This window comes from Cricetulus griseus, chromosome 4 (assembly GCF_003668045.3).
Source record: "Cricetulus griseus strain 17A/GY chromosome 4, alternate assembly CriGri-PICRH-1.0, whole genome shotgun sequence".
NCBI classification, from domain to species: Eukaryota; Metazoa; Chordata; class Mammalia; order Rodentia; family Cricetidae; genus Cricetulus; species Cricetulus griseus.
This window is the reverse complement of record NC_048597.1, coordinates 157838764-157866495: the sequence shown is the minus strand read 5'-3', so window position 1 is coordinate 157866495 and position 27732 is coordinate 157838764. Positions and strand designations below refer to the sequence as shown.

At 42.3% G+C, this 27732-nt stretch overlaps 1 protein-coding gene across 5 annotated transcripts in view; it reads right to left on the bottom strand.

The window, feature by feature from the left end:
- The window catches only part of Sik3 (SIK family kinase 3), a 228531-nt gene that overhangs the window by 96160 nt on the left and 104639 nt on the right, over window positions 1-27732 (bottom strand). For all 5 annotated transcript variants that reach the window (XM_035443651.1, XM_035443652.1, XM_035443649.1 and 2 more), the window contains exons 2-3: window positions 13852-13968; window positions 10893-10956 (exon numbers count right to left, since the gene is read on the bottom strand). In XM_035443651.1, coding sequence (XP_035299542.1) covers window positions 10893-10956; window positions 13852-13968 — 181 coding nt within the window. The remainder of the gene's footprint in view (window positions 1-10892; window positions 10957-13851; window positions 13969-27732) is intronic.

Here is a 27732-nt window from a genome sequence, read left to right as displayed (position 1 = left end):
AGAGAGGTCAGCTGTGCGGGCAATCGATCAATCCATCAGACATACATAAAATAAAAATGTGGGCATGAAGGCTGAGCCTTGCTGGAGCAACATTCTGTGCACACTGTCACATGCTGGTGCCAGGACAAAGCATATCCAGGGACAGGACAATGAAGACTCTGCATCTAGCACTTCCAGACTGTACACCTTCCCTTGGGAGAAGGTGTAGCTGTGGGTTCTGTGAGTCCTTCTGGCAATGTATCTAGTCTGAGCAGGTTTGGGGGGGGACTTCTGAACTTGCATTTGGTACCAGAGAGAGAGAGAGATCCTGGGTAACACTGTGCCTAGTTACTGTTCAAATGCCATTGTAAATTACCCTAAATTCAAAGTTCAGTTCTACAGTTGAACTAGCTACATTTCCAAAGAGCAACAGCAACATGAGACCAGCGGTTAACACATAGCAACCATATTCCTAGATATTATCTGACCTTCTTATGTCCAATACACTGGTTTTCAAATTCATCTAGACCTCCAGCCTTTTGCATTCTAAGGCATGATCATTTACCCGGATCACACTTGTATAACTTTTGCTACTGAAGTGTAAGACCAAACCCAAACATTACTTTATGGCTAATGACCTCAATATTTGTGCACATGCATGTCATGAGCCCCTATGTATCTGTCTTATCCCATTTACACAGGTAATTAAGCATACTGAGAAGTGCCAATCACTCATTCTTCTACAGAAGATTATTAATGCATGGCTTTCAGCATGTAGGATCCTTAATCAACTCCTTTTTAAAAAGACTTTTTTATTTATTATGTATACAGTGTTGTGCCTGCTTGTATGCCTGCATGCCAGAAGAGAGCACCAGATCTCACTCTATGTGGTTGTGAGCCACCATGTGGTTGCTGGGAACTGAACTCTTGACCTCTGGGAGAGCAGCCAGTGCTCTTAACCTCTGAGCCATCTCTTCAGCCTCCATAACGAACTCCTAACTACTTGATCACCACCTTCCTCTTTTGTCACAGCAGCTAACTCCAGTTTGAAACACATCATACACCTAATTCTTCACATATGGCCTATGCAAAGCCAACAGATGGCTTAAGTATCTTGATCTCATATTCTCCCACCCAAAAAAAAAAAAATTAGCCAGAACCCCACCCCCCCTCTCTCTCTCACACACACACACTGTGTGTGCATTAGTGGGAGAGAAACACTAAGCTTAGAGAACTCAGATCTGATCGCTTACAATAAATAACACCCAGTGCACTCCCAACCTGTTTGCTTTTTTTTTTTTTTTTTTGGCTTGCTTTTTGAGACAGGGATCTGTTTTAGCCCAGGCTGACCCAGAACTGAATCTTTCTGCCTCAGTCTCCTGAACACTGAGATACCCTCATACCCTGTGAGTGCCATCATTTCAGCTGGGCAGTCAGTTGTTTTCCTTACAGGGCTTTCCTTTAAGGTGGTGCCATTTCCCTTCAGTCTTTCTCCCTGTGTTTTTCTCCCTGTGATATGTCTATTTGTGGGCCTTTGTATTTAGATACACTTGTGAGAGTGTTGGACATGCGGGCTGTTTTTGAAACATCTGCTAGGTTCACAGCCATCTTTCCTTATAGTTTTGGCTTCTGTCTCTACACATTCCTGATATTCCCACTGTGCATATATGAAGCTTCCAACAGTCTCCTCCCACTGTGCACACAGGAAGCTCCCTATGTCTCCTCCCACTGCGCACACAGGAAGCTCCCTAGGTCTCCTCCCACTGCGCACACAGGAAGATCCCTAGGTCTCCTCCCACTGCGCACACAGGAAGCTCCCTAGGTCTCCTCCCACTGCGCACACAGGAAGCTCCCTAGGTCTCCTCCCACTGCGCACACAGGAAGCTCCCTAGGTCTCCTCCCACTGCGCACACAGGAAGCTCCCTAGGTCTCCTCCCACTGCGCACACAGGAAGCTCCCTAGGTCTCCTCCCACTGCGCACACAGGAAGCTCCCTAGGTCTCCTCTCACTGCGCACACAGGAAGCTCCCTAGGTCTCCTCCCACTGCGCACACAGGAAGCTCCCTAGGTCTCCTCCCACTGCGCACACAGGAAGCTCCCTAGGTCTCCTCCCACTGCACACACAGGAAGCTCCCTATGTCTCCTCCCACTGCGCACACAGGAAGCTCCCTAGGTCTCCTTCCACTGTGCTCCTGACTGTCTCCAACTCCTGAGGCTGCTTTTAGTTCATTCGTCTCATCTCTGTACTTCAGTGTGGGCAAACTTACCCATCTATCCTCGAGTCTGTTTCTTCTTTCTGCCAGTTCAACTCTGTTGTTGAATCTTTCTAATGGTTTATTTAGTTGCCAGCCCCATAATATTTATGTCTTTTAAAAATGTCTCCTGTTGGTATTCTCTATCTAAAGTGACATTATGCCTTCATTTACCATTGTTGCTTCAATTGTGACTTCCTCTATTTCTGTGGGCATCTTTATAATGTTTCTTTAAAAGTGTTTCTTCTGGTAAATCTAACATCTGATCAGTCTAACAGCCATTTTTAGTGATCTGCATTTTGTCCAATAATTGTGTATGCTTTGGGGTGTCTTGGTTTTTGCTGTTTTGGTTAAACACTGGCATTCTAGATGACATATTGTAGCAGCTGTGGTTTCTTATCCCCCTCCCACTCCCAAAGCTTGTTACTGTTCTTTGTTCATTTCTATCACCTGGAGTTGACTCTTTCATACTCCTTGATTTGGGTCATCTCTTCTACGAGAAGTAGCTTCAGTGTATCTGGGATCACATCTCTTAACCAAACCTGGCTGTTAAACTCCATTAATTGCTAGTTGACCGCTCTATTGTTTTATATCATGCTCTGGGGCATGAGTTGCTCTACAAACAATACAATCAAATTCTGGCTCCTTTGAAGGAATACTTTCAGTGCCTTTTTTTAAAAGCAAAAAAACCAACCAAACAAACAAAAAACCAAAAACACTAAGCCCCCAATTCCTGATTCAGGTAGCTCTTTCGAGATGTCTTATTCTGTGGACACCAGGTATGGCACTTGAACTCCACCCTCACTTGCAAATGAAGGCAGGTCCTTTGAGAAGGTATTGTGATCTATCTGCTTTATGGTCTTGTTTTCTCCCCCAGGGAAACCTCTGAGTTAGTGGCTTGAGCCTTGTCTTAGTTAGGGTTTCTATTGCTTCAGTGAAACACCATGACCAAAAAAGCAAGTTGGGAAGGAAAGGGCTTATGTGGCTTACACTTCTACATTACTGTTCATCACTGAAGGAAGTCCAGATAAGAACTCAAACAGGGCAGGATCCTGGAGTCAGGAGCTCATGCAGAGGACATGAAGTGGTGCTGCTTACTGGCTTGCTCCCTATGGCTTTCTCAGTCTGCTTTCTTATAGAACTCGGGACCAACAGCCCAGGGATGGCCCCACCTACCATGGGCTGGGCCCTTCCCTATTGATCATTAATCATTAAATGAGAAAATGACTTACAGCTGGATCTCATGGAGGCATTTCCTAAACTGAGACCCCTTCCTCTGATGGCTCTAGCTTGTGTCAAGTTGACACGTAAAACCAGACAATACAAGCTAGATATGGGGTCAATGGCAAACTTCTGAGTGACGCTCTAAGAGTTGAGAGCTCTATGAAAAGAAAATGGGAAGGCAACCTAATGTGATCTCAACCTGACATCCTGGCATAGAACCAGTCTTACCACCCAAGAAGAGTAAAGTGCTTTTCTGGACAGAAGGGAGCCCCTACTTCAACTGTACTCTATGGGACACAGCTTACCCAACAAGTAATAGGAAAGATGGCAAATGTTCTGCTTGTTTAGGTGGAAGCTCACCTTAGCCCCTCCTTCCCAAACCCCACCTTCTCAGAAAGCCCACCAAGAGGCATCTCCTCCCCCAAAGCTCAAGACCTCTCTACAGAGTATTTAAGACCCAGTCCCCCTAGACCTGCCACGTGATTTTTCTCCGGGGAGTTGCTTTGCTCTGTTTATTAAACCTGGTCTTATTAATTTGGCTTATTGAGTTGGCGGGGAACCCCCAAACCAGGTATTTGAAAAATCTTCCTGAGCCTGTGGGTATGCATTAGACTCTTGTTTCTTACTGAATTTTCATACATACTTGGACAAATGTTTCTTCATTTGCTGCTTGACAATAGGATCACTTCTATAGACTTTTAAAAATACTTCTCATCAGTTTCACTTGGCAGTACATGAGAATTCTGTATGAATCAAGCCACAGACCTCTCCCCATTTGTTTTTTTTTTTTTCTTTTCTTTTCTTTTTCTTTTTGGGTTTTCTGAGACAGGCTTTCCCTGTGTAGATTTGGAGCCTGTCCTGGAACTAGCTCTTGTAGGCCAGACTGGTCTCGAACTCAATGAGATCTGCCTGCCTCTGCCTACCAAGTGCTGGGACTAAAGGTGTGCGCCACCACCACTGGGCTCCCATTTGGTCTTTAAAATAAAGGTAAAAGGAAGCATATGCTAGGGCTGTCTACATGCTAGCTCATTACACTCACCCCCATCTCCCAGTTCTGGAGGTCAAACCTAGAGACTTACATAGGCAGGACTTGCAATTATGCTATACCATTAGCCCCCATTTCATCTCCACAACTGTAGACCTCACTCTTTGGAGACTATGGGATTGAGTCCAAGAATCATTTGGTACCTTGCCTCAAGCAAGAGAACAAATTGGCGGCTCCCCCACCCCCTACCCCGTCACCCTGTTCTCACCTATGCTGAAGAGTCTCACCTGTGCCAGGCAAACATATGTCACTGAACCACACCTCCAGCCCTCAAAACCTCACTTCTCCACTACGTGCCTATACTGCAGAAAATCAGAGCTTTATCTTGGTGTAGTATCCTTGCTTGTCTGGTTTTGGGTTTGTAGCTCTAGTAACCAAACCTGGGCCTTGGCACAGGCTAGGCAAGATGTTCTGTCACAGAGCTCCAGCAAGAGTCTGTGTGAGGATTTAGTGATTTCCTTGGGTAATACATCATTTTCTTCTTCAACTAGATCATTAAAAAGTCTAGTAACAGGCCAAGAAGGTGGCTCAGTGGGTAAGAGCTTGACTTGATGAGCAGAGTTCAGATCCTGGAGCCATGTAACAAGTGAGATGAGCAGAGTTCAGATCCTGGAGCCATGTAACAAGTGAGATGCCTCAGTATCTGAAACCTCAGTGCCTCTACACTGAGATGGGAGGCAGAGACAACAGAATCACCCAGATGTTTAGGGGACAGCCAGCCTGGGAGACAAGAAAGTGGTAGAGAGAAGAGAGACTGCCACAAAACCAGGTGGAATGTAGAAGCAACTCCTAAAAGCTTTACTCTGACCTCCACACACACACACACACACACACACGTGCCGTGGCATGCATACACATACACACCTACACCTACACACACACACACACACACACACACACGCCGTGGCATGCATACACATACACACCTACACACACACACACACACACACACCACGCACACACACGCACACACGCACACACGCACACACGTGCCGTGACATGCATACACATACACACCTACACACACACACACACACACACACACACACACACACACGCACACACGCACACACACACACACGCACACACACACAATATTATTTTCCCAGATTTTTTAAAATTTGAATTAGAAACAAGATTGTGTTACATGACAATCCCAGCTCCCTTCTCCCTCCCGCCCTGCCCTACCACGACCACCCAACTAAAACCCTACCTATCACATATCCTTTCTGTTCCCCCTGGATGGTGTAGGCCTTCCCTAGGATGTCATCAGAGTCTATCGTATCCTTTGGGATAGGGCCTAGGCCCATCCCCCTGCCCCCCCCCCCGCACCCCTCCCCCGCCACCCCCCCGCCCCGCCCATGTCTTGGCTCAGGAAGTATTCCTCTATGTGGAATGGGCTACCAAAGTCCACACCTATGCTAAGGATAAGTACTGAACTACTACAGCAGGTCCCTAGATTTATGGGGTTTCCTCACAGAAACCCATGTTCCTGGGGTCTGGATCAGTCCCATGCTGGTATCCCAGCTATCAGTCTGGGGAGCAAGAGTTCCCCAATATTCAGGTGGGTTTCACCAGCCTGGTCTGGACCCCTTTACTCTTCATTCGTCCTTCTCTGCATCTGGATTCCAGTTAGTTCAGTGATTAGTTGTGGGTGTCTGCTTCTACTTCCACCAGCTGCTAGATGAGGACTATCGGGTGGCATATAAGTCAGTCATCAATCTCATTATCAGGGGAGGGCATTTAAGGTAGCCTCTCCTCTGTTGCTTAGATTGTTAGCTGGTGTCATCTTTGTAGATCTCCAGACATTTCCCTAGTGCCTGATTTCTCTGTAAACCTAAAATGTTTCCCTCTAGTATGGTATCTCCATTCTTGTTATCTTCTATTCTTCTCCGGACTCAACCTTTCTGCTTCCTCATGTCCTCTGCATCCCTCCTCTTCTCCCCTTCTCATTCTCCTAGCTCCCTCTCCCCTCTTCCCATGCTCCCAATTTGCTCAGGGGATCTTCACCCTTTCCCCTTCTCCAGGGGACCATGTATGTCTCTCTTAGGGTCCTCCTTGTTTACTAGCTTCTCTGGCAGTGTGGATTGTAGGCTAGTAATCCTTTACTCTATGTCTAAAATCTGCATATTAGTGAGTACATACCATGTTTGTCTTTTTGTGATTGGGTTACCTTGCTCAGAATGGTTTCTTCTAGTTCATCCATTTTTCCTGCAAATCTCAAGATTCCATTGTTTATTTTCCGCTGAGTAGTACTGAAATGTGTAAAGGTACCATATTTTCTCTATTCATTCTTCAGTTGAGGGGCATCTAGGTTGCTTCCAGTTTCTGGCTATTACAAGTAATGCTGCTATGAACATCGTTGAACAGATGTCCTTGTATAAATGTGCTTCTTTTGGGTATATGCCTAAGAGTGGAATTGCTGGATCTTGTGGTAGACTGATTCCCATTTTCTTGAGGAGTCGCCATACTGATTTCCAAAGTGGCTGTACAAATTGGCACTCCCACCAGCAGTGGAGAAGTGTTCCCCTTTCTCCACATCCTCTCCAGAATAAACTGTCATTGGTATTTTTGATTTTGGCCATTCTGACAGGAGTAAGATGGTATCTCAGAGTTGTTTTGATTTGCATTTCCCTGATGGCTAAGGATGTTGAACACTTTCTCAAGTGTTTTTCAGCCATTTTAGATTTCTCTGTTGAGAATTGTCTATTTAGTTCTGTACTCTACTTTTTAATTGGGTTGTTTGGTGTTTTGGAGACTAGCTTCTTGAGTTCTTTGTATATTTTGGAGATCAGCCCTTTGTCAGATGTGGGGTTGGTGAATATCTTTTCCCAGTCTGTGGGCTGCCGTTTTGTCTTGCTGACTGTGTCCGTTGCCTAACAGAAGCTTCTCAGTTTCAGGAGGTCCCATTTATCAATTGTTGATCTCAGTGTCTGTGCTACTGGTGTAATGTTCAGGAAGCAGTCTCCTGTACCAATTAATTCAAGGGTATTTCCCACTTGTCTTCTAATAGGTTCAGTGTGTCTGGGTTTATGTTTAGGTCTTTGATGCATTTTGACTTAAGTTTTGTGCATGGCAATAGGCTTGGGTCTATCTGTAGTCTTCTACATGTCCACAACCAGTTATGCCAGCACCATTTGTTGAAGATGTTCTCTTTGTTCCATAGTATAAATTTGGATTGTTTGTCAAAAATCAGGTGTTCGTAGGTGTGTGGGTTAATATCAGGGTTTTCAACTCTATTCCATTGGTCTACCTGTCTATTTTTGTGCCAGTACCAAACTGTTTTCAGGACTATAGCTCTGTAATAGAGCTTGAAGTCAGGGATGGTGATGCCTCCAGAAGTTCCTTTATTGTACAGGGTTGTTTTGGCTATCCTGGGTCTTTTGTTTCTCCATATAAAGTTGAGAATTGTTCTTTCAAGGTCTGTGAAGAATTGTGTTGGGATTTTGATGGGGATTGCATTGAATCTGTAGATTGCTTTTGGCAAGATTGCCATTTTTACTATGTTGATCCTGCCTATCCAAGAGCATGGGAGATCTTTCCATTTTCTGGTATCTTCTTTAATTTCTTTCTTTAGAGACTCAAAATTCTTATGGTACAGGTCTTTCACGTTTTTTTTGGTTAGTGTTACCCCAAGGTATTTTATGTTGTTTGTGGCAATTGTAAAGGGTGATGTTTCTGTGATTTCTTTCTCCACCAATGTGTCATTGGTATAGAGTAGGGCTACAGATTTTTTTGAGTTAATCTTGTATCCTGCCACTTTGCTGAAGGTGTTTATCAGCTGTAGGAGTTCCCTGGTAGAGTTTTTCGGGTCACTTTTGTAGACTATCATATCATCTGCAAATAGTGAGAGTTTGTCTTCTTCTTTCTGATTTGTATTCCCTTGATCTCCTTTTGTTGTCTTATTGCTCTAGCTAGAACTTCAAGGACAGTATTGAAGAGGTATGGAGAGAGTGGGTAGCCTTGTCTTGTCCCCAATTTTAGAGGAATTGCATTGAGTTTCTCTCCATTTAATTTGATGTTGGCTTGCTGTATATTGCTTTTATCCTGTTATCCCTTATTTCTCCAAGGCCTTTATCATGAAGGGGTGTTGGATTTTGTCAAAGGCTTTTTTGGCATCTAGTGAGATGATCATGTGGTTTTTTTCCCTCAGTTTGTTTATATGGTGGCTTACATTGATTGATTTTCGTATGTTGAACCATCCTTGCATCCCTGGGATGAAGTCTACTTGATCATGGTGGATGATTTCTCTGATGTGTTCTTGGATTTGATTTGCCAGTAATTTATTGAGAATTTTTGCATCAATGTTCAGGAGGGATATTGGTCCCTGTAGTTCTCTTTCTTAGTTGTGTCTTTGCACACACACACACTAATACTAATAATGTCAATTAATAATACATTTACTCATGCAATTATATAGTATGTTGTAACAGATGATTACATGATATTTCCTTTTGAAAATACCAAAGTGTATTCTGCTTGCTCATGCATCGAGCTACAGTCCCACAAAGAGTCTATGACCAAAGGGCTGTTACCTTTCCTTTTATGATATGCTTCCCCCAAGAACAGGGCACACACACCATGCTTGCATTAAGCATTAATGTCAGAAGCATTAAGATGCCCCAGCCTCTCTTACTCTAAGATCATCAATGCCCTCTATGAATAATGCCTTACTCCAACATAGCTAACAAGCAGCTCAGGGGCTTCGGAGGTGCTTTGCTTTTGTGTACATTTGTGACCCAAATTAAAGCTTTACTGTAGCAGCGGCTAGGATGTCAGATAACAGTTCACTCCCCAGCAACACCAGGTGCTCTCTCTCTCTCTCTCTCTCTCTCTCTCTCTCTCTCTCTCTCTCTCTCTGTCTCTCTCTCTCTCACTCTCTCTCTCTCTCTCTCTCGCCAAGCAGTCCAGACATACTTCTAGTCTCTGCTCCATGGACGCACATAAACAGGAAGCCATCTATGCACTCATTCTACACCACTTTGATACTCCTATGTGGAGGTAGGTATACAGTTCTGGTTTCTCCTAGTCTAAGATTCATGTAGACCTCCACATCTGTCTTCTGCTAGATCTCTTTATGGAGGGGGAAATTAGTGTCTTGATATGGAGCCAACACCTCCAAAGTAATTTATTGGCCTATAATTATCACATACACTAAAAGCCTACACTATCTTCTTGACATACAGTGTTATTATTCTAAGATTTTAATGCGCTAATTTCTTTGAAATGAAGTATCTCTTTCGACACTATATTTGGATGAAAAGTTTTAGCCCATTGCCATTAACATTACATAAAATGAGCACATAGTGGTTTAAAAATAAGACTAAGAAACATTTGATATTCCTTCAAAGGGAAGGAACAGGAGTGACAGTGACACCTGAAATAAAAGTTGTTTTGGGGTTTCAGAACCTCTCTATGTAGGCCTGGCTGATCTGGAACTTACTATATACTTTAGGGTGGCCTAGAATTCACAAAGATTCCCCTGCCTTTGCATTTAGAGTGCTGGAATTAAAGATTTATACAACCATTTCTGGACTATCCTTCACATGCTTAATTTTCTGGATTAAGTTTAGCATATGCACATATATGCTAAAACAACTGAGTTAAGTTTAACATTTGTATGTCCCTACTTGCATGCAAGTGTGCGAGCACACACACACACACACACACACACACACACAACCATATAATCTCTAATTAATAGGAATGCCTATTTTTAAAGTCATACTATACATTTTAAATGTATTTTAAATTAGTATTGGTTCTTATAAAAGACATATGAATTTAAGTTTGGAAATTTACCCTTCACCTCCACATGGCAGTATTTATCACTGTAACCACAGAGAATTCTTTCTTCAGTTTTTACTAACTCCAAGTCAGATTTGCCACAAACAAAATCTCTCTAAGATCAACTGTAACAAGAAACAGCAGCTACAGGAGGCAAACCCACCAAGTGATCAGAGCCATTGGGACTGTGTACACAAGACAAGGAACAGGTTTCAAGGTTATATTTAAACAGGGGCTAACAACTCTCTGGGCGCTTCCTTACACCAGGGGCCCACACACATGTGGGATCTCATCACCCTTGGCAACCTCAGCTATAGCCTGGCAACAAGAAAGACCCTCAGTCACATGATCAGCAGGAATGTTTGGTTTTGAGATTTTTTATTTCAACTGTTAACATCCAAATAGAGCAAACAAAACACCTTTGCTAAAAAAATAAATACAGATGTGGGATTTAACTAGCTGAATAAAAAAAAACCCTGAAATTATGTGATCATGCTGACAGGCAGCATCAAGAGACAGCTGAGCAAGTGACAGAGGTGCAGGACAGCTATTTTAGGTTTGCAGGGTGTGCTCAAGTTGTTTAAAGGATGCAATGAATGTACTTACCAAATATTTCCCCTCCGCTAGCATATTCCGTCACTAGATAAATCATCCGCTCTGTCTCCATGACCTGTGCAAAGGCAGGAAAGTGACAGTGACACAGGTGACAGATGGATCCAGGAAGAGAACCAATGAGTCTGCCATGTTAACAGCCCTGTTTAAAGGGCACTGCACAGTATGTGTGTGTGTGTGTGGGGGGGGGGGGTCAAGACAGGGAAACTGGGATTCTGTGGGTTCTGAAACTCAGGAGACATTTACTGCCTCAGAGGCACACAGTCCTCTGGGTCCTCAGGTCTCTGATCCAATAAGCTGAAGCTGTTAAGAACTGAAAAGAAAGTTCAATTTCACCATCATTGCAGTTCAAACTGTCCCTCCCCCACCCCCAGCCCAGGGGAAGAGGTAAGAGCCTTAAGCAGAACACTGGGACTCATTAAGGACTGCCCAGAAACCACACAGGACTCGATTTTTAAATGGAAATATCAACTTTCCTTTCCATGGACCATTTGTTCAAAGAAGGGGGTAATCCCATAAAAATGCCAAGCCTTTCAATAATGAAATCCATTCACTCGTACTTTGTCCAGTCTCCATTTTGCTGCTTTTAAAAAATCCACAATCAGCTAGGTGGTGGTAGGTAGTACACACCTTTAGTCCCAGCGCTCAGGAGGCAGAGGCAGGTAGATCTCTGTGAGTTCAAGGCCAGCCTTGGTCCACAAAGTGGGTTCCAGGACAGCCAGGGCTGTTTTCTTCTTTGCCAGACCCTTTTAGGTCACATATGGATCTATGTCAGGATCCACTGTACACATGTTAAACACCCAGGGCATAAACAGAAAACCTGGCACTTCTAACACTTGTCTTCACCTCACTCTTGGGAGACACTCAGCACTGGGCCCCTCTCCTGAGGATGTCAGGTGACACAAGTGAGCTGTGGCCACCGAGTGGATCTAAGTGGCCATAATTTTTTTTTTTTTAGAAGCAGGAAGGAACTTTCATAGTTTACACCAGTATGCCCAAAAACATCATCATTTCAATGATCTTAAAAAAAATTTTGGCTGCTTCAGTTTTTACATTAAAATTAACTAAAGTTAAAATAAGTTAAATTCCCCAATCACTTTGGTCATGCCTGGCTCTAGCCACAGGTTACACAACACTACACCTTCACTACATTGTAGATTAATTACACTTCTTGCCAGCTGCTTTCTTTCTTATCTGTAAACATTAACACCATATATGTATACTGTTAGAACACACACACACAAGATACGTACACGTGTGTGTGTGTGTGTGTGTGTGTGTGTGTGTGTGTGTGTGTGTGTGTGTGTGTGTAATTTGTTGGTTGGTTGGCGGGGTTGTTTTGTAACAGAGGGCCTTACTATACAGACTGAGCTAGCCTAGAACTCACTACATAGTGCAGCCTAGCCTTGATCTTGTGATCCTCCTGCATTAGCCTCCCAAGTATTGTGACTACAGACATGTGACACCACGCCTGAGTCTATCCCTTCCTTTTAATGACTTTATAATACTCCATTATATGGATACATATTCAGTTCATTTTCCAGTAAAACAGCTTGTGTCCTTCTATAAAATTGGTGGTATCAACCCACTCTTTATGAGACCTGTCTCTGTAGTTAACATACATAATAAAAAATGTCTGATATTAAATATATTGCAGGTGTTCAGGGGGAAAAGTATTGTATTGTGTGTTTTCCTTATATTCCTCCCTTTTCTTAACTCTCATTAGCTGCAAACGTTCTTTTACAGTTAAACTTCAAAACTGTGTCTCCTGTAAGTTATGCACAAATACATAGAGCCCAGCTTGAGCTACAGAGTAAGGCTGTGTTACAAAACAAGCAAAACAAAATAAACAAGGGGGAAAATACTCAGATTTATTTACTCTACCAAGACAGGCAGGGAGCAAAAGATAGACAGGGACCACTCACTGTGCAGGTGTTCAGACAGCACCAGGAAGGTCTTTAACTTCACTTCTTATAGAAGGTAGCTGTTGCCCAAAGTCATTTACTAAGATGCATTTCAACAAGTCTGACTGACTGAACTCACTTCATCTTGAGAGTAGCTGGTGCCAGAGAGGAGGCCTTTGGCTTAGCCACACATGCCTCACTTCATGTTTTCTTTCCCATAAAAATCAGCAGGCTGTGCAAGTCTGCCCATTGTGCCGGTAGTGTGCTTCTCCAGCCTGACACACGCCTGAGTCAGGAAGTATCTACTGCACACTCACAGCAATAAACACACCGAACACGATGAGTGGGTGGCCACTTCCCTCAACTCTGGAGATAACTGCTTAGCTGCAGAGCTGTGAGCAAGGGCTGGCTACATGCACACAGCACATGCAATCTGAGAAACCCCACCTCTCTTCAAAGTATCTCTTCCTCCAGCCTGCTAAAGCAAAGTCCTCCCTTCTCATTGGTCTGAAATTCCATGCAATAGATTCATTGCCTTTGCCATAAGGCTAGCAAGTCATTTTGATGATGGCACAAGGCAGGCTTGCTTCTTAGGAAGATAAGAAAACTGCAACAGAAAGCTCTTCCATGACGTGGTGTTTACCTTCAGATTATCAAAAACAATTAAGACTGCCTAGGAGAACTAAGCCCCGAACCTTCTAAAGAACAGAAGGGAGGGTAGTGATTAAAATAAGCCGACATTCTTTAGATATCCTTCACCACCATAATTCATAATTTTAAACTAGCATTTAAATAATCACATGAGGCTATAACATGTTCTCAGTTCCTTTTGAGTTTCCATGCTACTGAAGAACTCTGATCCAAATAAGGAAACTTCTCAGTCTTAGACTCATTCTATGCAATGCTTGGGGAGAATCAAAGGACAGATGCAAAGGACCTGTAAGGGGTCAGGAAGAGCTCCCCAGAAAGATAGCCAGGGGAACAGCACCCAAATTTTCTCAACAGCAGCCTTGAACCAGCAGGCCACTCTAGGACTGTGGTCCTCCTACCTGGTAAAGCCTGATGATATGTGGATGGCAAAGCATCTTCATTATCTGAACTTCCCGGAAAATCTTCTTCAAGTTTTCGTCATCCAGCTGGGACTTATCTATGATTTTAATGGCAACCTGGCAACAGAGGAAGAAAATGCATGGGTATGTTATTAAAAGCAGTTTACTCAGGAAAATTAAACACACTTTATACCACTATATTCTATAAAACACAAACTGCTAGCATTGTGTTTTCAGGATGTCAAGGAAGAAAATGGTCTAACTCTTTTTAAAAGACAGTATATGGATTCCAACCAAGTTGGTCTCAGAGGACAGACTCCAAGAGCTGATGGGTCTTCTGCAATTCTTAAGCTGCCTACACAGTAAAAGCCAGAACACTTCATTACTGCAAAGATGTGGGCATGGCTGGTTCAAATCACACTTCCATGCATGGAGGGTAGGACTTCTTAAGAAGACAAAGCATGTGTGACAGGTCTGAGATGTCAAGTAAGGGGCTGCCAGGAGAAGACCAAGCAGGGTTGGTAGCAGCAGCTGTGTGCCAGTCACAGGTCTTACTGCCTTATATGCACAACTCCCTTAAATGTCATAACACCCTTGATTGTGAACCTTCTTTCATTAATATGGAAACTAAGGCACAGATAGTAAGGAGTAAGCAGCAAACCCAACATTTAGTCATTAACAACAAGTATGTGGCAGATATATGTGGTCTGCCTTGGGAAAGAAACCCTTAACATTAATACTATATGCGGCCAAAGGTCTTTCTATGCCCCCAATACACTGCCCCAGCACAACCCCTTTTTCTATCTGACCCATTATTCTCAAGATACCTGGCAGCATATAGTTTCTTGAGACAGTCTTGCAGGGTAGCCCAGGCTGCCCTAGAACTCACTATGTAGCCAAGACTGATCTCAAATTCAATCTTTTTACATCAGCCCCTTGGGGAGAGGGATTACATGAGTGACTCACCATGTGATACAGCAGAGACATTTTAAGGTGGCATAAAAAATGACAGATTGTTTCAATCTACTAATTTTTAAAAATTTTTTGAAGCTGGGCATTGGTGGCGCACGCCTTTAACCCCAGCACTTGGGAGGCAGAGGCAGACGGATCTCTGTGAGTTCGAGGCCAGGCTGGTCTCCAGAGCGAGTGCCAGGATAGGCTCCAAAGCTACACAGAGAAACCCTGTCTCGAAAAACAAAACAAAAAAACAAAACAAAACAAAATTTTTGGGAGGCCTCTCTACATACTCTACATAACCCTATACATACATATAACTCATCTGTACACCAGGCTGGTCTTGAACTCACAGAGATCCACCTGCCTTTGTCTCCCAAGTGCTGGGATTAAAGGCATGAGCCACCACCACACAGCAGTTTCAATTACTTAATCAAAACATAAATTAATACTAGTAAAAAGTTTAGATGGGGGCAATAAAGACCATGTGGAACTGTACATGATCAGTTAGCTGTGTACAGATGCCTGGCAGAAAGGTGACATTGTTTGCAGTTTTCCATATTATCAGACTGAAGACTATGGAGGAAAGGTATCAGGAGGAGGACTTACTTCAGCGCGCTCATGGCCTGCTGGTGGAATGTGAGGAATGACCTGGGTGTCCCAAAAGCTTGCAGGATTAATGGGTACAGCTATGACTTCCAGGATTTGGAATCTACTACGGGAAAGAGATGCTCAGCAGGAAAGATACAGTGGCCGAGCAGAGGATAACAGCTCCCACCCAGGAGAGATGAGCGGAACACAGGAGGATTCACTCAGAAGACAGACTGACAAGGGAAGGAACTGGGACAGGTGCCGGTCTTTAACATGAAGGAACGGAATCACCCACACATCCTGGCAGCTCTTTGATCTGTAAGTCTGAGATGCATGACTTTTGACCACTGGCTTATCTACTGGTTACTGTGCTAAATCACAGACACAACTCCACCAGCTGGCCCGGGGTCTTCACCTGCTTCTCTTGGGACAGCTCCCCAAACAGTATCATAACAAACAGTACTTCTTTAGAGAATATCTACACAGCTCCTCAGGGAAATGAGACAAAGACCTCACAAAACACCAAAAGGTGAAGCTTTGCCTGGCACTGGATATAGGATCACAAGCAAGGACAAAAAGAAGCCAGGTTGCTTGAATTAAAAAGTTTAGAACATCAAGCAAGTTATTTTGATTCTTGTAACTCCTTCTCTGTAAAATGTGGGCACAGGGGCAGGAACTTCCCTGAAGGGTTGTTGGGAATTAACTAAGGTCATGCACCTGCTTAAGAGTGCCTGGCTCATGACAGACATATATGAGACTGACACCCCCAGTTTCATGCTCTCTAGCTTCAAGTACCAACTAACTATAGTCTCGAAACAGTAAATGGAAAAGTGCACAAATAAACAATGCCTAGGTTTTAAATCACACACACTGTACCAAGCCTGGGGGCATAAATCATCTCTCCACGAAGCACATCAATGTGGTACATGCTATCCTCCTATTAGTCAGTCACCAACTCAGTTAGGAGATCGACTACCAAAGCATTGCTCTGCTTATGCCTTTGTTTTACTAATCCAAGCAACCCAAAACACAAGGGCAGCAATGCTGGCAAGTGAGCAGTTCTGACGTATCAAAAGGAAGGTGGAAGGTACTTCCTTCACCTTCTCACCATTATTAGAAAGAACCTGGCATGATAGTACATGCCTATAATCCTGTGAACTATGGAGGTTCAGGCAACAGGATTGAAGTGTGAGGCCAGTCTGGGCTACATAGCAAGACTCTATCTCAAGAAACAAACAAGTCGTTCCTCGGTGGCACATGCCTTTTATCCCAGCATTCAAAGGCAGAGGCAAGCAAGTCTCTGTGAGTTCAAGGTCTACAGAGTAAGTTCCAGGACAGCCAGGGCTACAAAGAGAAACCCTGTCTCAAAAAACAAAACAAAACAACAAAGGACGAAACAAACAAAAATATTAAAGAAATCATGTACTATAGCTTCTAAGATCTCCAGTACAATCAGATTTCAAGATAAAGAGCATATTTACAAAGCTTTTATTAAAGTGTACTGTTACAAACACTCTATTGTATTAGTGAGAAAGAAGAGGGCTAGCATTATCTAGGCTCCAAGTATCCCCTTGGGGTCTGGAAACCTATTACCTACAGATGGGGGGGGCACTTACCTACTCTATATAGGTACTGATGTTACTTCAACATTTCTGGAATCTAGCCTTAAGCTTTGAGCATTCCGAGTCATGGATTAGATTGGCTTCACTAAGCAACCTAATTCTGAATCTAAAACATCAATTCCTTTGTCAGAAGGTAAGCCTGGAGCCAAAAAGCAAACTAGTAACAACCTGTGGGCAATATTCAGAGCCGCCTGACCTGTTGCCAGCTGCTGTGGAAAGAATATGGAAGGCGCAGGGCTGGGGGGTGAATTCCATTCAGGAAAGTCACCCTGAACGACAGGATGGAAGACACGCAAGGCCTAACCCGAGGGCTGTGCCCCAGAGAGCACTGTGCAGTTCACAGCAGGCCTGACTCCCTTGGTCCCCCTTACTAAGGAGCACCAGCCCCTATAGCACTAAGGATTGCTGGGCAATGGCAAACCTGCTTGTCTGGACAAGTCCCTGAGACACAAGAACAACCCTAGTACAGGCTGGAAAAAGAAGGGTTCTAAGCAGCAATTGGAGGGACAGCAGAAAAACACCAAGTCAGGGAGTAGGGCTGGCACTCAGGCAGGATTATTTTGAGAACACCGAAACAGCATAATGAACATGGATTTCTCACAGCTACACATTTATTGGGGGCTACACAATAGCTTAAAGTACACATAGGCTGCTTAAAAAATGAACCGTACCTATAACAAAAAGTACATCTGCAGATTAGTTAACAAGCTTCCAAAGAGTACATTGTATGTATGTACACAGGTGTTTGGTCTAGATGTATGGCAGTTCACCATGTGTGTGCCTGATGCCATTGGAGACCAGAAGAGGGAGGTGGATGACAGTTACAGACGGCTGTGAGCTGCCCTATGGGTGCTAGGAATTGAACTTGGGTCTTCAAAAAGTGCAGCAAGTGCTGTTAAACTGCTGAGCCATCTCTCCAGGCCCCCAGAGTATGTTTTTAGAGACTGTAGCCAGTCATACATGCATATGTGCACATGAAAACTATTAACAGAAGGAAAGGTAACACAGTGCACATGGCTATTCCCTAGGTTGGCCTGCTCTACACAGACTCCTCTTCTCTTGAAAAGAATATGACTTTGTGAATTGACACTGTAATATTAATTAAACATGGCATCGCATCAAATATGTTGCTAAATAGATACAGATTGTGAAAGTCCTGAAAAATTTCCCTCCGCAACATACTTCCTTTCAACGAATTCTTTTTAAATTGGCATCTGGTAAGAAAAAAATAAATAAATTCAGCTCACGCCAAAGTCAGAATTTTGTACTGACTCTAGAGGGGGAGAGCCATTACCGCCTTGTTCTCACTTCTGAAAACCACAGCCGCCTTGCCTTAACTCTTACCTCAGTTTTGCAACACAGCAAGGCACATACAGGATGAAAGTGAAAAAAAAAAAAGTAGTGGTTTTTTCCCCCAAAGCCAATTCATTCTCTTGCATATTTGGACAGCGCTTTCTGGAGGAAGATATGGCAGCAGAATGCAAACCAATGAGCCAGGAAAAAGTTCAGGGCTAAGATCAAAACCAACCACCTTTCTATCACCATTCCCCAGCAAAAGCCCCTGCTGGGGTTTCAGTGAAATGCTATGACAAATGCACGGCTTTAAGAGAAAAAAAACAACATGTAGGAGGAAAACTCAAAAATTTCTCCAAAAGGAGAAGGCATGGTCCCTTTGACTGACTAGTCAGCAGATGCTGGCATAGCTGGGGGTGGAGGAGGGGGATGCTTCTAAGAGGAAAAAGCTGTTTCTCTCATTAAAATGTCTTAAAACTTGGGGAGGAGAATTTCTGCCATTGAGTTTTCTCAGTGGATCCATGTTTTTGTATTAACATGGAGGCAAATTTTTTTGTCTGTTTCTAGGACAAATCTTACCTACTCTAGATTGCTCTCAGCTCAGCTCTAGAATTACTGAATGGTCTAACTCTGTCTAGTCTTGTACAGTAGCCACATGTGTAGCCGTAGGCTACACATCATTTGAATGTGGCCAATGTATACAATGGAGACACAAAATATATACCATTTATCACATCAGTATTACCAAAGGACTGTAAACTCACCGATAAATTTTTCTGTTGATTACATGTGGAAATAAGATTTTAGATATTAAGTTAAATAGAATATAGTACTCAAAATTAACTTTACTTGTTTCTTTTAACTTTTTTGTTTTGTTTTCTGAGACAGGGTTTCTCTGTGTAGCTTTGTAAACCAGGCTGTCCTGGAACTCACAGAGATCTGCCTGCCTCTGCCTCCCAAGGGCTGGGATTAAAGACCTGAATTCCAACTACCTGGGAGACTGAAGCAGGAGGATTGCAGTTCCATGGATAATTGGTGTGGTCTGGGAATGCAGCCCCATGGCAGAGGGTTTGTGTAACAAGAACAAGGCCTGAGTTCAATTTGCTATATCTCAAAAAAGGAAGGGGGGGAGAAAAAAATTTAAATATGATATACACTCCTCATTCTATTGGACAGCAATAGTCTAGACTACGTAAAAATGCTAATTAACCTATAGGAGACATTCTACTAAAATGATTTCTAAACGAATCCACTATCCATGTCACAGAAAGTTGGCCCAGGGCCCAAGGCAGTCGATGTTCAAACACTGCTTTGGGGAGTTTCTAAAGTCATCTCTACTGGCTCACTTGAACTCTCCTGAGAAATGTTGGCTGAGCGTCTGGCTGTGCTACACTGTACAAGTTCCTTGTCAGCTATTCTAAGAGTTTCTAAAGAACGAAGGTACAGCCTAAAACAGCAGGTCTCAGCTTTCAGGTCTAAGGACTTAAATCATGGAGAAAGCCAGGCATGGTGGTAAACACCTATAATCCCAGCATGCAGGAAGCAGAGGCAGAAGGATCACTGCAAGTCTGAGACCAGCCTGATCTACATAATGAGTTCTAGGCCAGCTAGGACTACATAGTGAGACCCTCCCTCCAAAAGAGATGAGTTGTGTTATTGCCAAAAAGGAAAAAAAAAATCATTGACAAACTTCAAAGAAGCTTTGTTACATACATAATATACTTCTCCTATTCACTAAGAAATCAAATTAAAATCAGAGATTAAAACCAACATTTAAAAAACATTAGTTGTAAGCACATATTCCCTTAACCATGGGAACAAACTACTAGTCACAGGACAGTATTCTCTGGAAATCTCCATTTTATAATTGTGGAGGATAAAACTGAAAAATGAAAAGATTTTTATGAAGACCTCTTATCCTGGGGACACAAGGACAGAGCCTTGGAAGCTCTGCCAGCCCCAGACCCGTGGAGAACTACCAACAACTATGGCATGTCATAGCACTGACCAACACACACTATGGCATCGTCATAGGCAATCAAGTCATCAGTTCTGTGTGCATTTGAAACAAATCAATCTTTGGGAAAACTTGAAAACTAGTCACTTTTTTCTCCTGGTAGGGCTGAATTCCTTTAAAAGTCCAACTGGGGAATAGAGACCTAGAAAAGGAATTGTAAAACCTTTCAAATCAGACTTGATGAAAAAGAAACAAAACTTTTCTCTTAAACCCAGCTACGAAACAGAATGACCATTGGCAAAAACAACTTAAAGAAACCATCAACTTCACAAGCTGGAATCTTAAGCCAAACCTGGCAGGCACTAAGTGGCTGTGATTAATGCTGTGTCAGTCACATGACCCAGTCAGGATATAGGCTGGCCACATTCCTGGGACAAGCCTAACCTCAGTACTCAAACCAACTTCTTAACTGAAGTCCATATTTTACTTTTAAAGAAATAGACAAGCCAAGAAGTAAGGGATAAAGGAAAGCTGACTATCTGAACAGAAATTACTCTTCATTCATTTTACACACCAGTCACAACTGCTTCTTAGAAAATGGCTAGCAACCTTAATGGCTAGGGATCGAGAATATGAGCTACTTCCATAGGAAGGGACTCAACATTGCCCACAAAGAGAAGTGAGTCAGCTTCCAAAGAACTACAAAGGATGGAGTTAGCTATCATCTAAAACATCCAGCATTTAGAGATATACAGCTGAGCTTCCATTTTGCTGTACTTTTCAGGACTGTCCTGAATGGTGAATACAAAGTAGTTCATGCATTTAGGATTTCTGCAAGATAAAGAATAGAGAATTTATTGAAAGTTGACAAATATACCATGAAACTTGGTAGTTTATGCATAATTAGTAAGTGGTATATGAAACAAAGGATAAATTGTAGTGATTACTCAAAACTCAAAGCAGTGGAGGAGAAACTTCAAAGATTAAAAAAAATGATTTCTCAGTTCCAATAATTTCTATGTGGTTACCATTTACAATTCAGAAAGCAGAGCCCTACAACTGTCCCCACCATTACAGGTGACTGGCTCAGGCACACTGAAATGAGTACTACTGTGGCTAATCAGTATTTATAGGCATACAACGTACTATATGCTTATAGAATGTTGATATAAAATAACCCTTGGTCTGAAGGCTTACGACTGAAATGGGCCAGACAAAAAGATACTTTAAAAACTGAGTGGAAGAAAAGATGGAGCTAACAATAAAAATGACGGATAGGTAAGTATCAGAATCCAATTTTCCATTTTCTGGTATTTACTTTAGATTAACAAGCAGTGAGAGTTTTGAAGGGAGATGTTTAGGCTGGCAACAAGGCTCAATTCAAGAGCTCAGGCACTTCAGGCCCGGATGTCCTTGCTGACGTGGTTCAGTGGTGGAGCTTGTCTAGCAGAACCAGAGCATCCTGCAGCCCTAATACAGAGAAGGAGGAGGGGACTAAATAGAGTGGAGGGCCAACAGAAGGTACTTGGGTAGAGCCCGTGGCCTCCTGCTTGCAAGACAAGGGCTCTACCTCTGAGTCTGGCCCCCTGTCCAAGAGATCTTTGAAAAGAGAGAAAGGTTAAGGATGGGGAAGTAGAGGGAGGGTAAAAGCGAAACGAGGTGACAAAGCCGTTCTATCAGTTCCAAGTGGCAACTATGTACGGTGTAGAAGACAGGGGCATGAGCCAGTGTTAAGGAGACTCCAAAATGAAAGAAAAACAAGAAGGATTTAACTGTTACATTGAAAAAATAAGCCAAGAGATTAAATTTTCACCCCAAAGAAGAAAGATCAGACGTTTGTGGAGAACTTGGCAATGTGCTTTGGAATAAGGCTGGGAGGAGGCAGGAAGCTGAATGAAGCTCAAGGTGGATGCTCTCAATAAAGTACATGCTACTCTTTCCTGGGATGCCAACTCTTGGGTAAAAATAACAGACTCATGGAGGACCATGCTCTTCCCAAGAATGGCATTTGTCAAAGAGCCTGGCCACTGTTCAGGAGGTGAGACACAGCACCTAGAACTCGGACTTCTCAAAGCCCAGCTGAAAGCAGCTTAAACCCAACTATCATGACTTCACTTCTTAAACCTACCCTCTGGTGATTTGTCATGATGGACATGTATCCTGATAACCATCCAACGGCAATGCTGCCCTTGGAGAACCAAACAATGGTTCACATGTTAAAACCTCCCAATATATTAATACACCCAAGGCCTAAGAACACAGCCTGCATGCAAGGACAGGAGTCTCAGTGGACCAAGGGAACACAATAACAGTTTGAAAACTGTTTTAAATTCCTCTTTTTGGAGGGGGGTGGTATTTCCCAATTACCTTCCTCATTTCTGAAGGTCTCACTGGCATGCACATGTAGATGGTAAAGCAGGGTATCTTTGTCAAACCACAGGCTCCCTATCTGGGTGGCTGTGAGACTGGGCTGGTATTGTGCTGCTGGTCAGCTCTCAAGACCAACAGACTGTGCTGGTTGAGAGCTGAAAAGCTAGCCTGAAAAGTTAGTCTCCTTGAGCCCATTAGGAACAAGGTAACAACCACCTTCTAGGTAGTTTTCCTTATCATGGTTGCATGCTACAACAGCCAAATGAACTTCATCAAAATCATAATGCTGTGAGAACATTTTATACTTCCTCACCCCCCAGTTTCAAAGAGCTCCTTTAATTTCTTAGTCAAGTTTCTCAAGTAAAGTGAATTTCATTCCCAAAACAAATGTTACCATTTCATGTGGTAAATGGTTCCATTTATGTAACCTAAGTCAATTCCTGGAAAATTCAGGAAACATTAATTAACTAATTCTCAAGTTTCTGGTATTTGTGTTAAAGATAAGAAGGGACACAGAGAAAGCTGCTAAGTGTTGTCACTATTACATGAATTAGACAGAAGCACATCATAGTGGAAACAGCTACATGAACTGAACGTGTAACGTAGCATTAACATCTAAGGCTTTCCCTTAGCAGACTACATGCCTCCCAAATACTCGTCTACAACCGTGCAGACTGATCAAATAAAATATTGAATAGAGCCGGTAACAATGACGTTAAAAAAAAAAAAAGTAAAAGCATCTACAATTTAAGACAAAAAAATTTATACCATTAGTCCTTACTTATATTTATGACAATACTAGTTTAAAATCAAGTAGGACTCTTAGCTAATTGCCAAAAAGACCTATAATGTGCACTTGAGTAGATACTGTGTTAGAGAAGAGACACAGCACATGGGTCACCACAGAAACAAGGAGGCAGGGGCTGGAGAGATGGTCCAGTGATTATGAGTGCTTGCTTTTGCAGAAGACTAGGGTTTTGTTCCCAGAATCCACCTAACTACTCACAATCATCTGTAATAAATACATGAAGGTAAAACATTCACACATTGCCAAAGAAACCTACTATTTCTGATGTCTAGAGACATAAGTCAAGATGGGTATATACAAGGAATAGCTTAGGGGTAGAACACTTTACTAGCATTCACAAGGAATCAGATTCAATTGCAAGCACTTCCAAAATGAGTAATCAGCTAATTTGGAAGTAAGTGTGATGGTCCGTTCTGTAATAGCACTACTCAGGGGGCTAATACTAGAGAACAGAATAAGTCCAAGGCCAAGCAGGACTACACTGAGAGACCCTATTCAAAATGGCAAGCAAAGCCAGGAAAGAGGGCTCAAACCTTTAATCCCACCCAGGACTCAGGAGGCAGAGGCAAGCAGATCTCCCTGAGTTCAAGGTCAGCCTGGTATCTATCCATAGTAAGTTCTAGGACAGACACAGTGAAAGCCATCTCAAAAAACAAAACGACAACAAAACTTGTTGTTAATAAAATAATAAATTAGATAATCAAACTAAGATGGAAACAGAATCACAATTTCTAGGCAGCCACAGTAGTCAATGGGATGACTACTGTTCTAAACTGATTCATTAATATGTCAATGAATGGTGTATATTTCTATCCCAACTGCGTCTTAGAAAAAAGGTTGACTTATTCATACCATTGAGCACATTAAAAAAGGACAATTAACAATGAAAACATTTAAAAAGGTTTTTTCACACTCATTTTTTCCAAAACCATAGTGCCATTGGGAAAACAGCCAAGTACTTTCAGCTCAGCAAACGCACAATGGCTTCATCTACAAGCTGCACATTCAGGGAACTTTCTGGTGTGTGCAGAGGGACAGACTAGACTGTCTGGAATCCTGGAGGAAGAAAAGACACAGGAAGATCTGGTCCTCAGATTCTCAAACCTCTGTTTTTTTAACAAAAAGATGAAGCAAGTTTGGGTTTTCCTTGTCCTCCGGTTCTTCCAAAGTAGGTCAGGTCTGTGTATAATTCCACAGTCTCACATTACCATACAAAGGGAAGGGGTTTCTATGCATGAAGAGTCATAACCAGCAGCAGACAGGGCAAAGACAGCGTCTCAACTCCTGACCTAAAAATCAATCAATAAACTAAGAAAGTCTTGTTTGTTTCAAGATGAGAAAGATAAAGATGCCTAATTTCTAAGGCTCCAACCACTGACGGAACTTAAACTTGTGGTTAGCATGTTCCCTAACTTAGTAAGAATGATATACAGAAATTATGCAAATTATTTTACTGGAGGATTTTATGTGCAATCAACCATAGATCGCTTCAGCATGCTAAAAGTTGTGGCTACAAATCACCATAGTCCTAAAAGGACAACAGCCAAGCTCATACCCCACAGGAGAAATGGAGGTTATGGCTACTAGCTGGCACGAGCAGGAAGCAATGGTACAGGCCACTCAGTGTTCTTCTTCTCATGCAGAGTGACCTTTCCAGCTTAGCCTGCTAAATATCACAGTGGTCCAGGAAGGGAAAGCCCACATGTAAGCAGAGGCCCAACTGCAGTTTCCCCTAAAGGCAGCAGGCACTTCCAGGTTCTCCAGACTGCTCCACTTCCTTTTGCATCCCAAAAGAACTTGAAGAGGTTAGAAATCACTCTGTATAAACTCTGGACCCAGATCAGGAAACTAACAAAGCATGAAGTTTGGAAAAATGGTTGCTATGTGTGCTGACCTGGATTCACTAGCTTAGGATGTGTACAGTTTCAAAAGTGTGTCTTGTACTGATGATGGAAAAGAAACCAGAAAAGGACATGTGTCATACACATCCCAGGGCAGGCTTTCAAATCCTCTGAGATCATCCTTCACTCTATACCAACAAAATACCAGGGCAGTGATGCAATCTGTGGTTTCTCCTCAGGGTTTTAAAAAGTTACTAGCTTTGGATACAAAACTTAAGAAAGCTCTACCTTGCCATACTCTCCTAGCTTTGGACCTCTGTGGGCACAGACTCCCAAGAAACAGGGACTACTCTCTGAAAGAGGGGCCTGCATAAATTTCTTTTCATTTATTCTCAATTTGTTTCATAGCAAAACTTCGAAAGTATCTTTTAGAAGAGTCTGTGCATGTGCAAAGAGTCTACAATAAGTTTCCATAGAATGGCAGTTTTGTATTTATGGTGCTAATGAGGCTCATCTGTACTGTATTTCATGTTATAGTTAATATTTTTTAAGATTTTATTTACTGAAAGAACTAGAGTAAAAATGTATATGAGTATGCTTTGAATATATTTTTTAAAGATATTATTTATTATGTATACAACATTCTGCTTCCATGTATATCTGAACACCAGAAGAGGGCACCAGATCTCATAATGGATGGTTGTGAGCCATCATGTGGTTGCTGGGAATTGAACTCAGGACCTCTGGAAGAGCAGTCAGTACTCTTAACCTCTGAGCCATCTCTCCAGCCCCTAATAAATATTTTTTAATTATTTTATTATTTAATGTGTATGGGTGCTGTATCTGCACACACATCTGTGCACTACATGCAAGCTTGGTGTCAGATGTAGTTAGAAGAGGGCATCAGATCCCCTGGAACTAGAGTTACAGATGGTTGTGAGCTGTCATATGGGTGCTGAGAATTGAACTCAGGACCTCTGGAAGAGAAACCAGTGCTCTTACCCACTGAGCCATCTCTCTAGCTCCATATTTATTTTCTCTATGCTAAAGACAAAATGACAGAAATCATAACAAGGTGAAAAACAAGTGCAAGCCAGGGTGGTGGTGAACAACTGTAACTCCAGCACTTCAGAGGTGGAGACAAGAGGATCCTAAGTTCAAGATCATTCTCAGCTACATAGTGACTTAGGAGCCATTCTGGTCTACATAATAAATTCCAGGCCTGCCAGAGCTCTATAGTGAGACCTGTTTCAAATGAACAAAATAATAATAATAATAATAATAGTAATAATAATAATAGTAATAATAATAATAATAATAACAGCAACAACAATGCCAGGTGGTGTCATTATTAATTAGAGGCCAGGCCTTTTAATCTCTGTATTTAATCCGCCAGCACTTGGGAGGCAAAAGCAGCATCTCTGTAAGTTCGAGGCCAGCTTGATCCACAGAGCAAGCTCCAGGACAGTCAATGCTGTTATACAGAGAAACCCTGTCTTGAAAAAATAATTAATTAACTAACTAATTATAATTAATTAGTTATAAAATTATTATAATTATAATAATAGTTATAATTAATTAATTATAAAATAAAGAAAGAAAAAAAGAGAAGAGAGGGAGGGGAAAGAGGAAAGAGGAGAAAAAATGAAGATTTATGGGACATTTAACTTGGTAAGACACTACCAGCTTGAAAGGGTTAAGCCTAGAAGAGGCAGACACTGCTCACTGTGAAGTTCAGATAATGGGAACCTAACCCACAAACAGCTCTGTGGCTCCCTCATAGGTAAACGGGCATTCACATAAGCCAATCACAGCCTAGAAATTAATTGACATAAGCCAATCACAGCCTAGAAATTAACTGATCTCATCAGTGGAATCAACTTGTAAATCAAAAAGATGCCTATTGTCTATCAGGACATAAGAATGCTGGTCAGTGTGGAGGTTCACTGTAACTGTCCACCAGCACATAAGGATGCTGGTTAGTATGGACACTCACTGTAACTCCATCTGCTTTACAAACGTTTCTCAGAAAAGAACCTTCACATGTCACCCAAAAGAAAAAAACAAAAACAAAAAAAACAGAAAATAAGCCTACATTTATGATAGTAAAAAAAAAAAAAAAAAAAAAAAAAAAAAGCCTTTTTTTCTGAAGTGCACATTTATTTAGGTCAGTAGTAAAGAGTCATAAACAGATATTACAACACAGTCATGGCCAACAAATAGAACCATGGATAAAAAGGTCCCCACCTCCCCTTAATAGAAACTGAGGAACTTACTATAGAGAACCCCCATCTAGTATTCCATACACAGGTTTTAAGGAAAAAAGTCAGCCTATGATTTCAGTCAAATGCCTGTAAAAGTTAAGGTCATAACCTGGTCTGAGTGTTACTCAAGGAGCCTACTAAAGCCACCAGTCCTCTTGACAGGACAAAAGGTGTGTTTGTT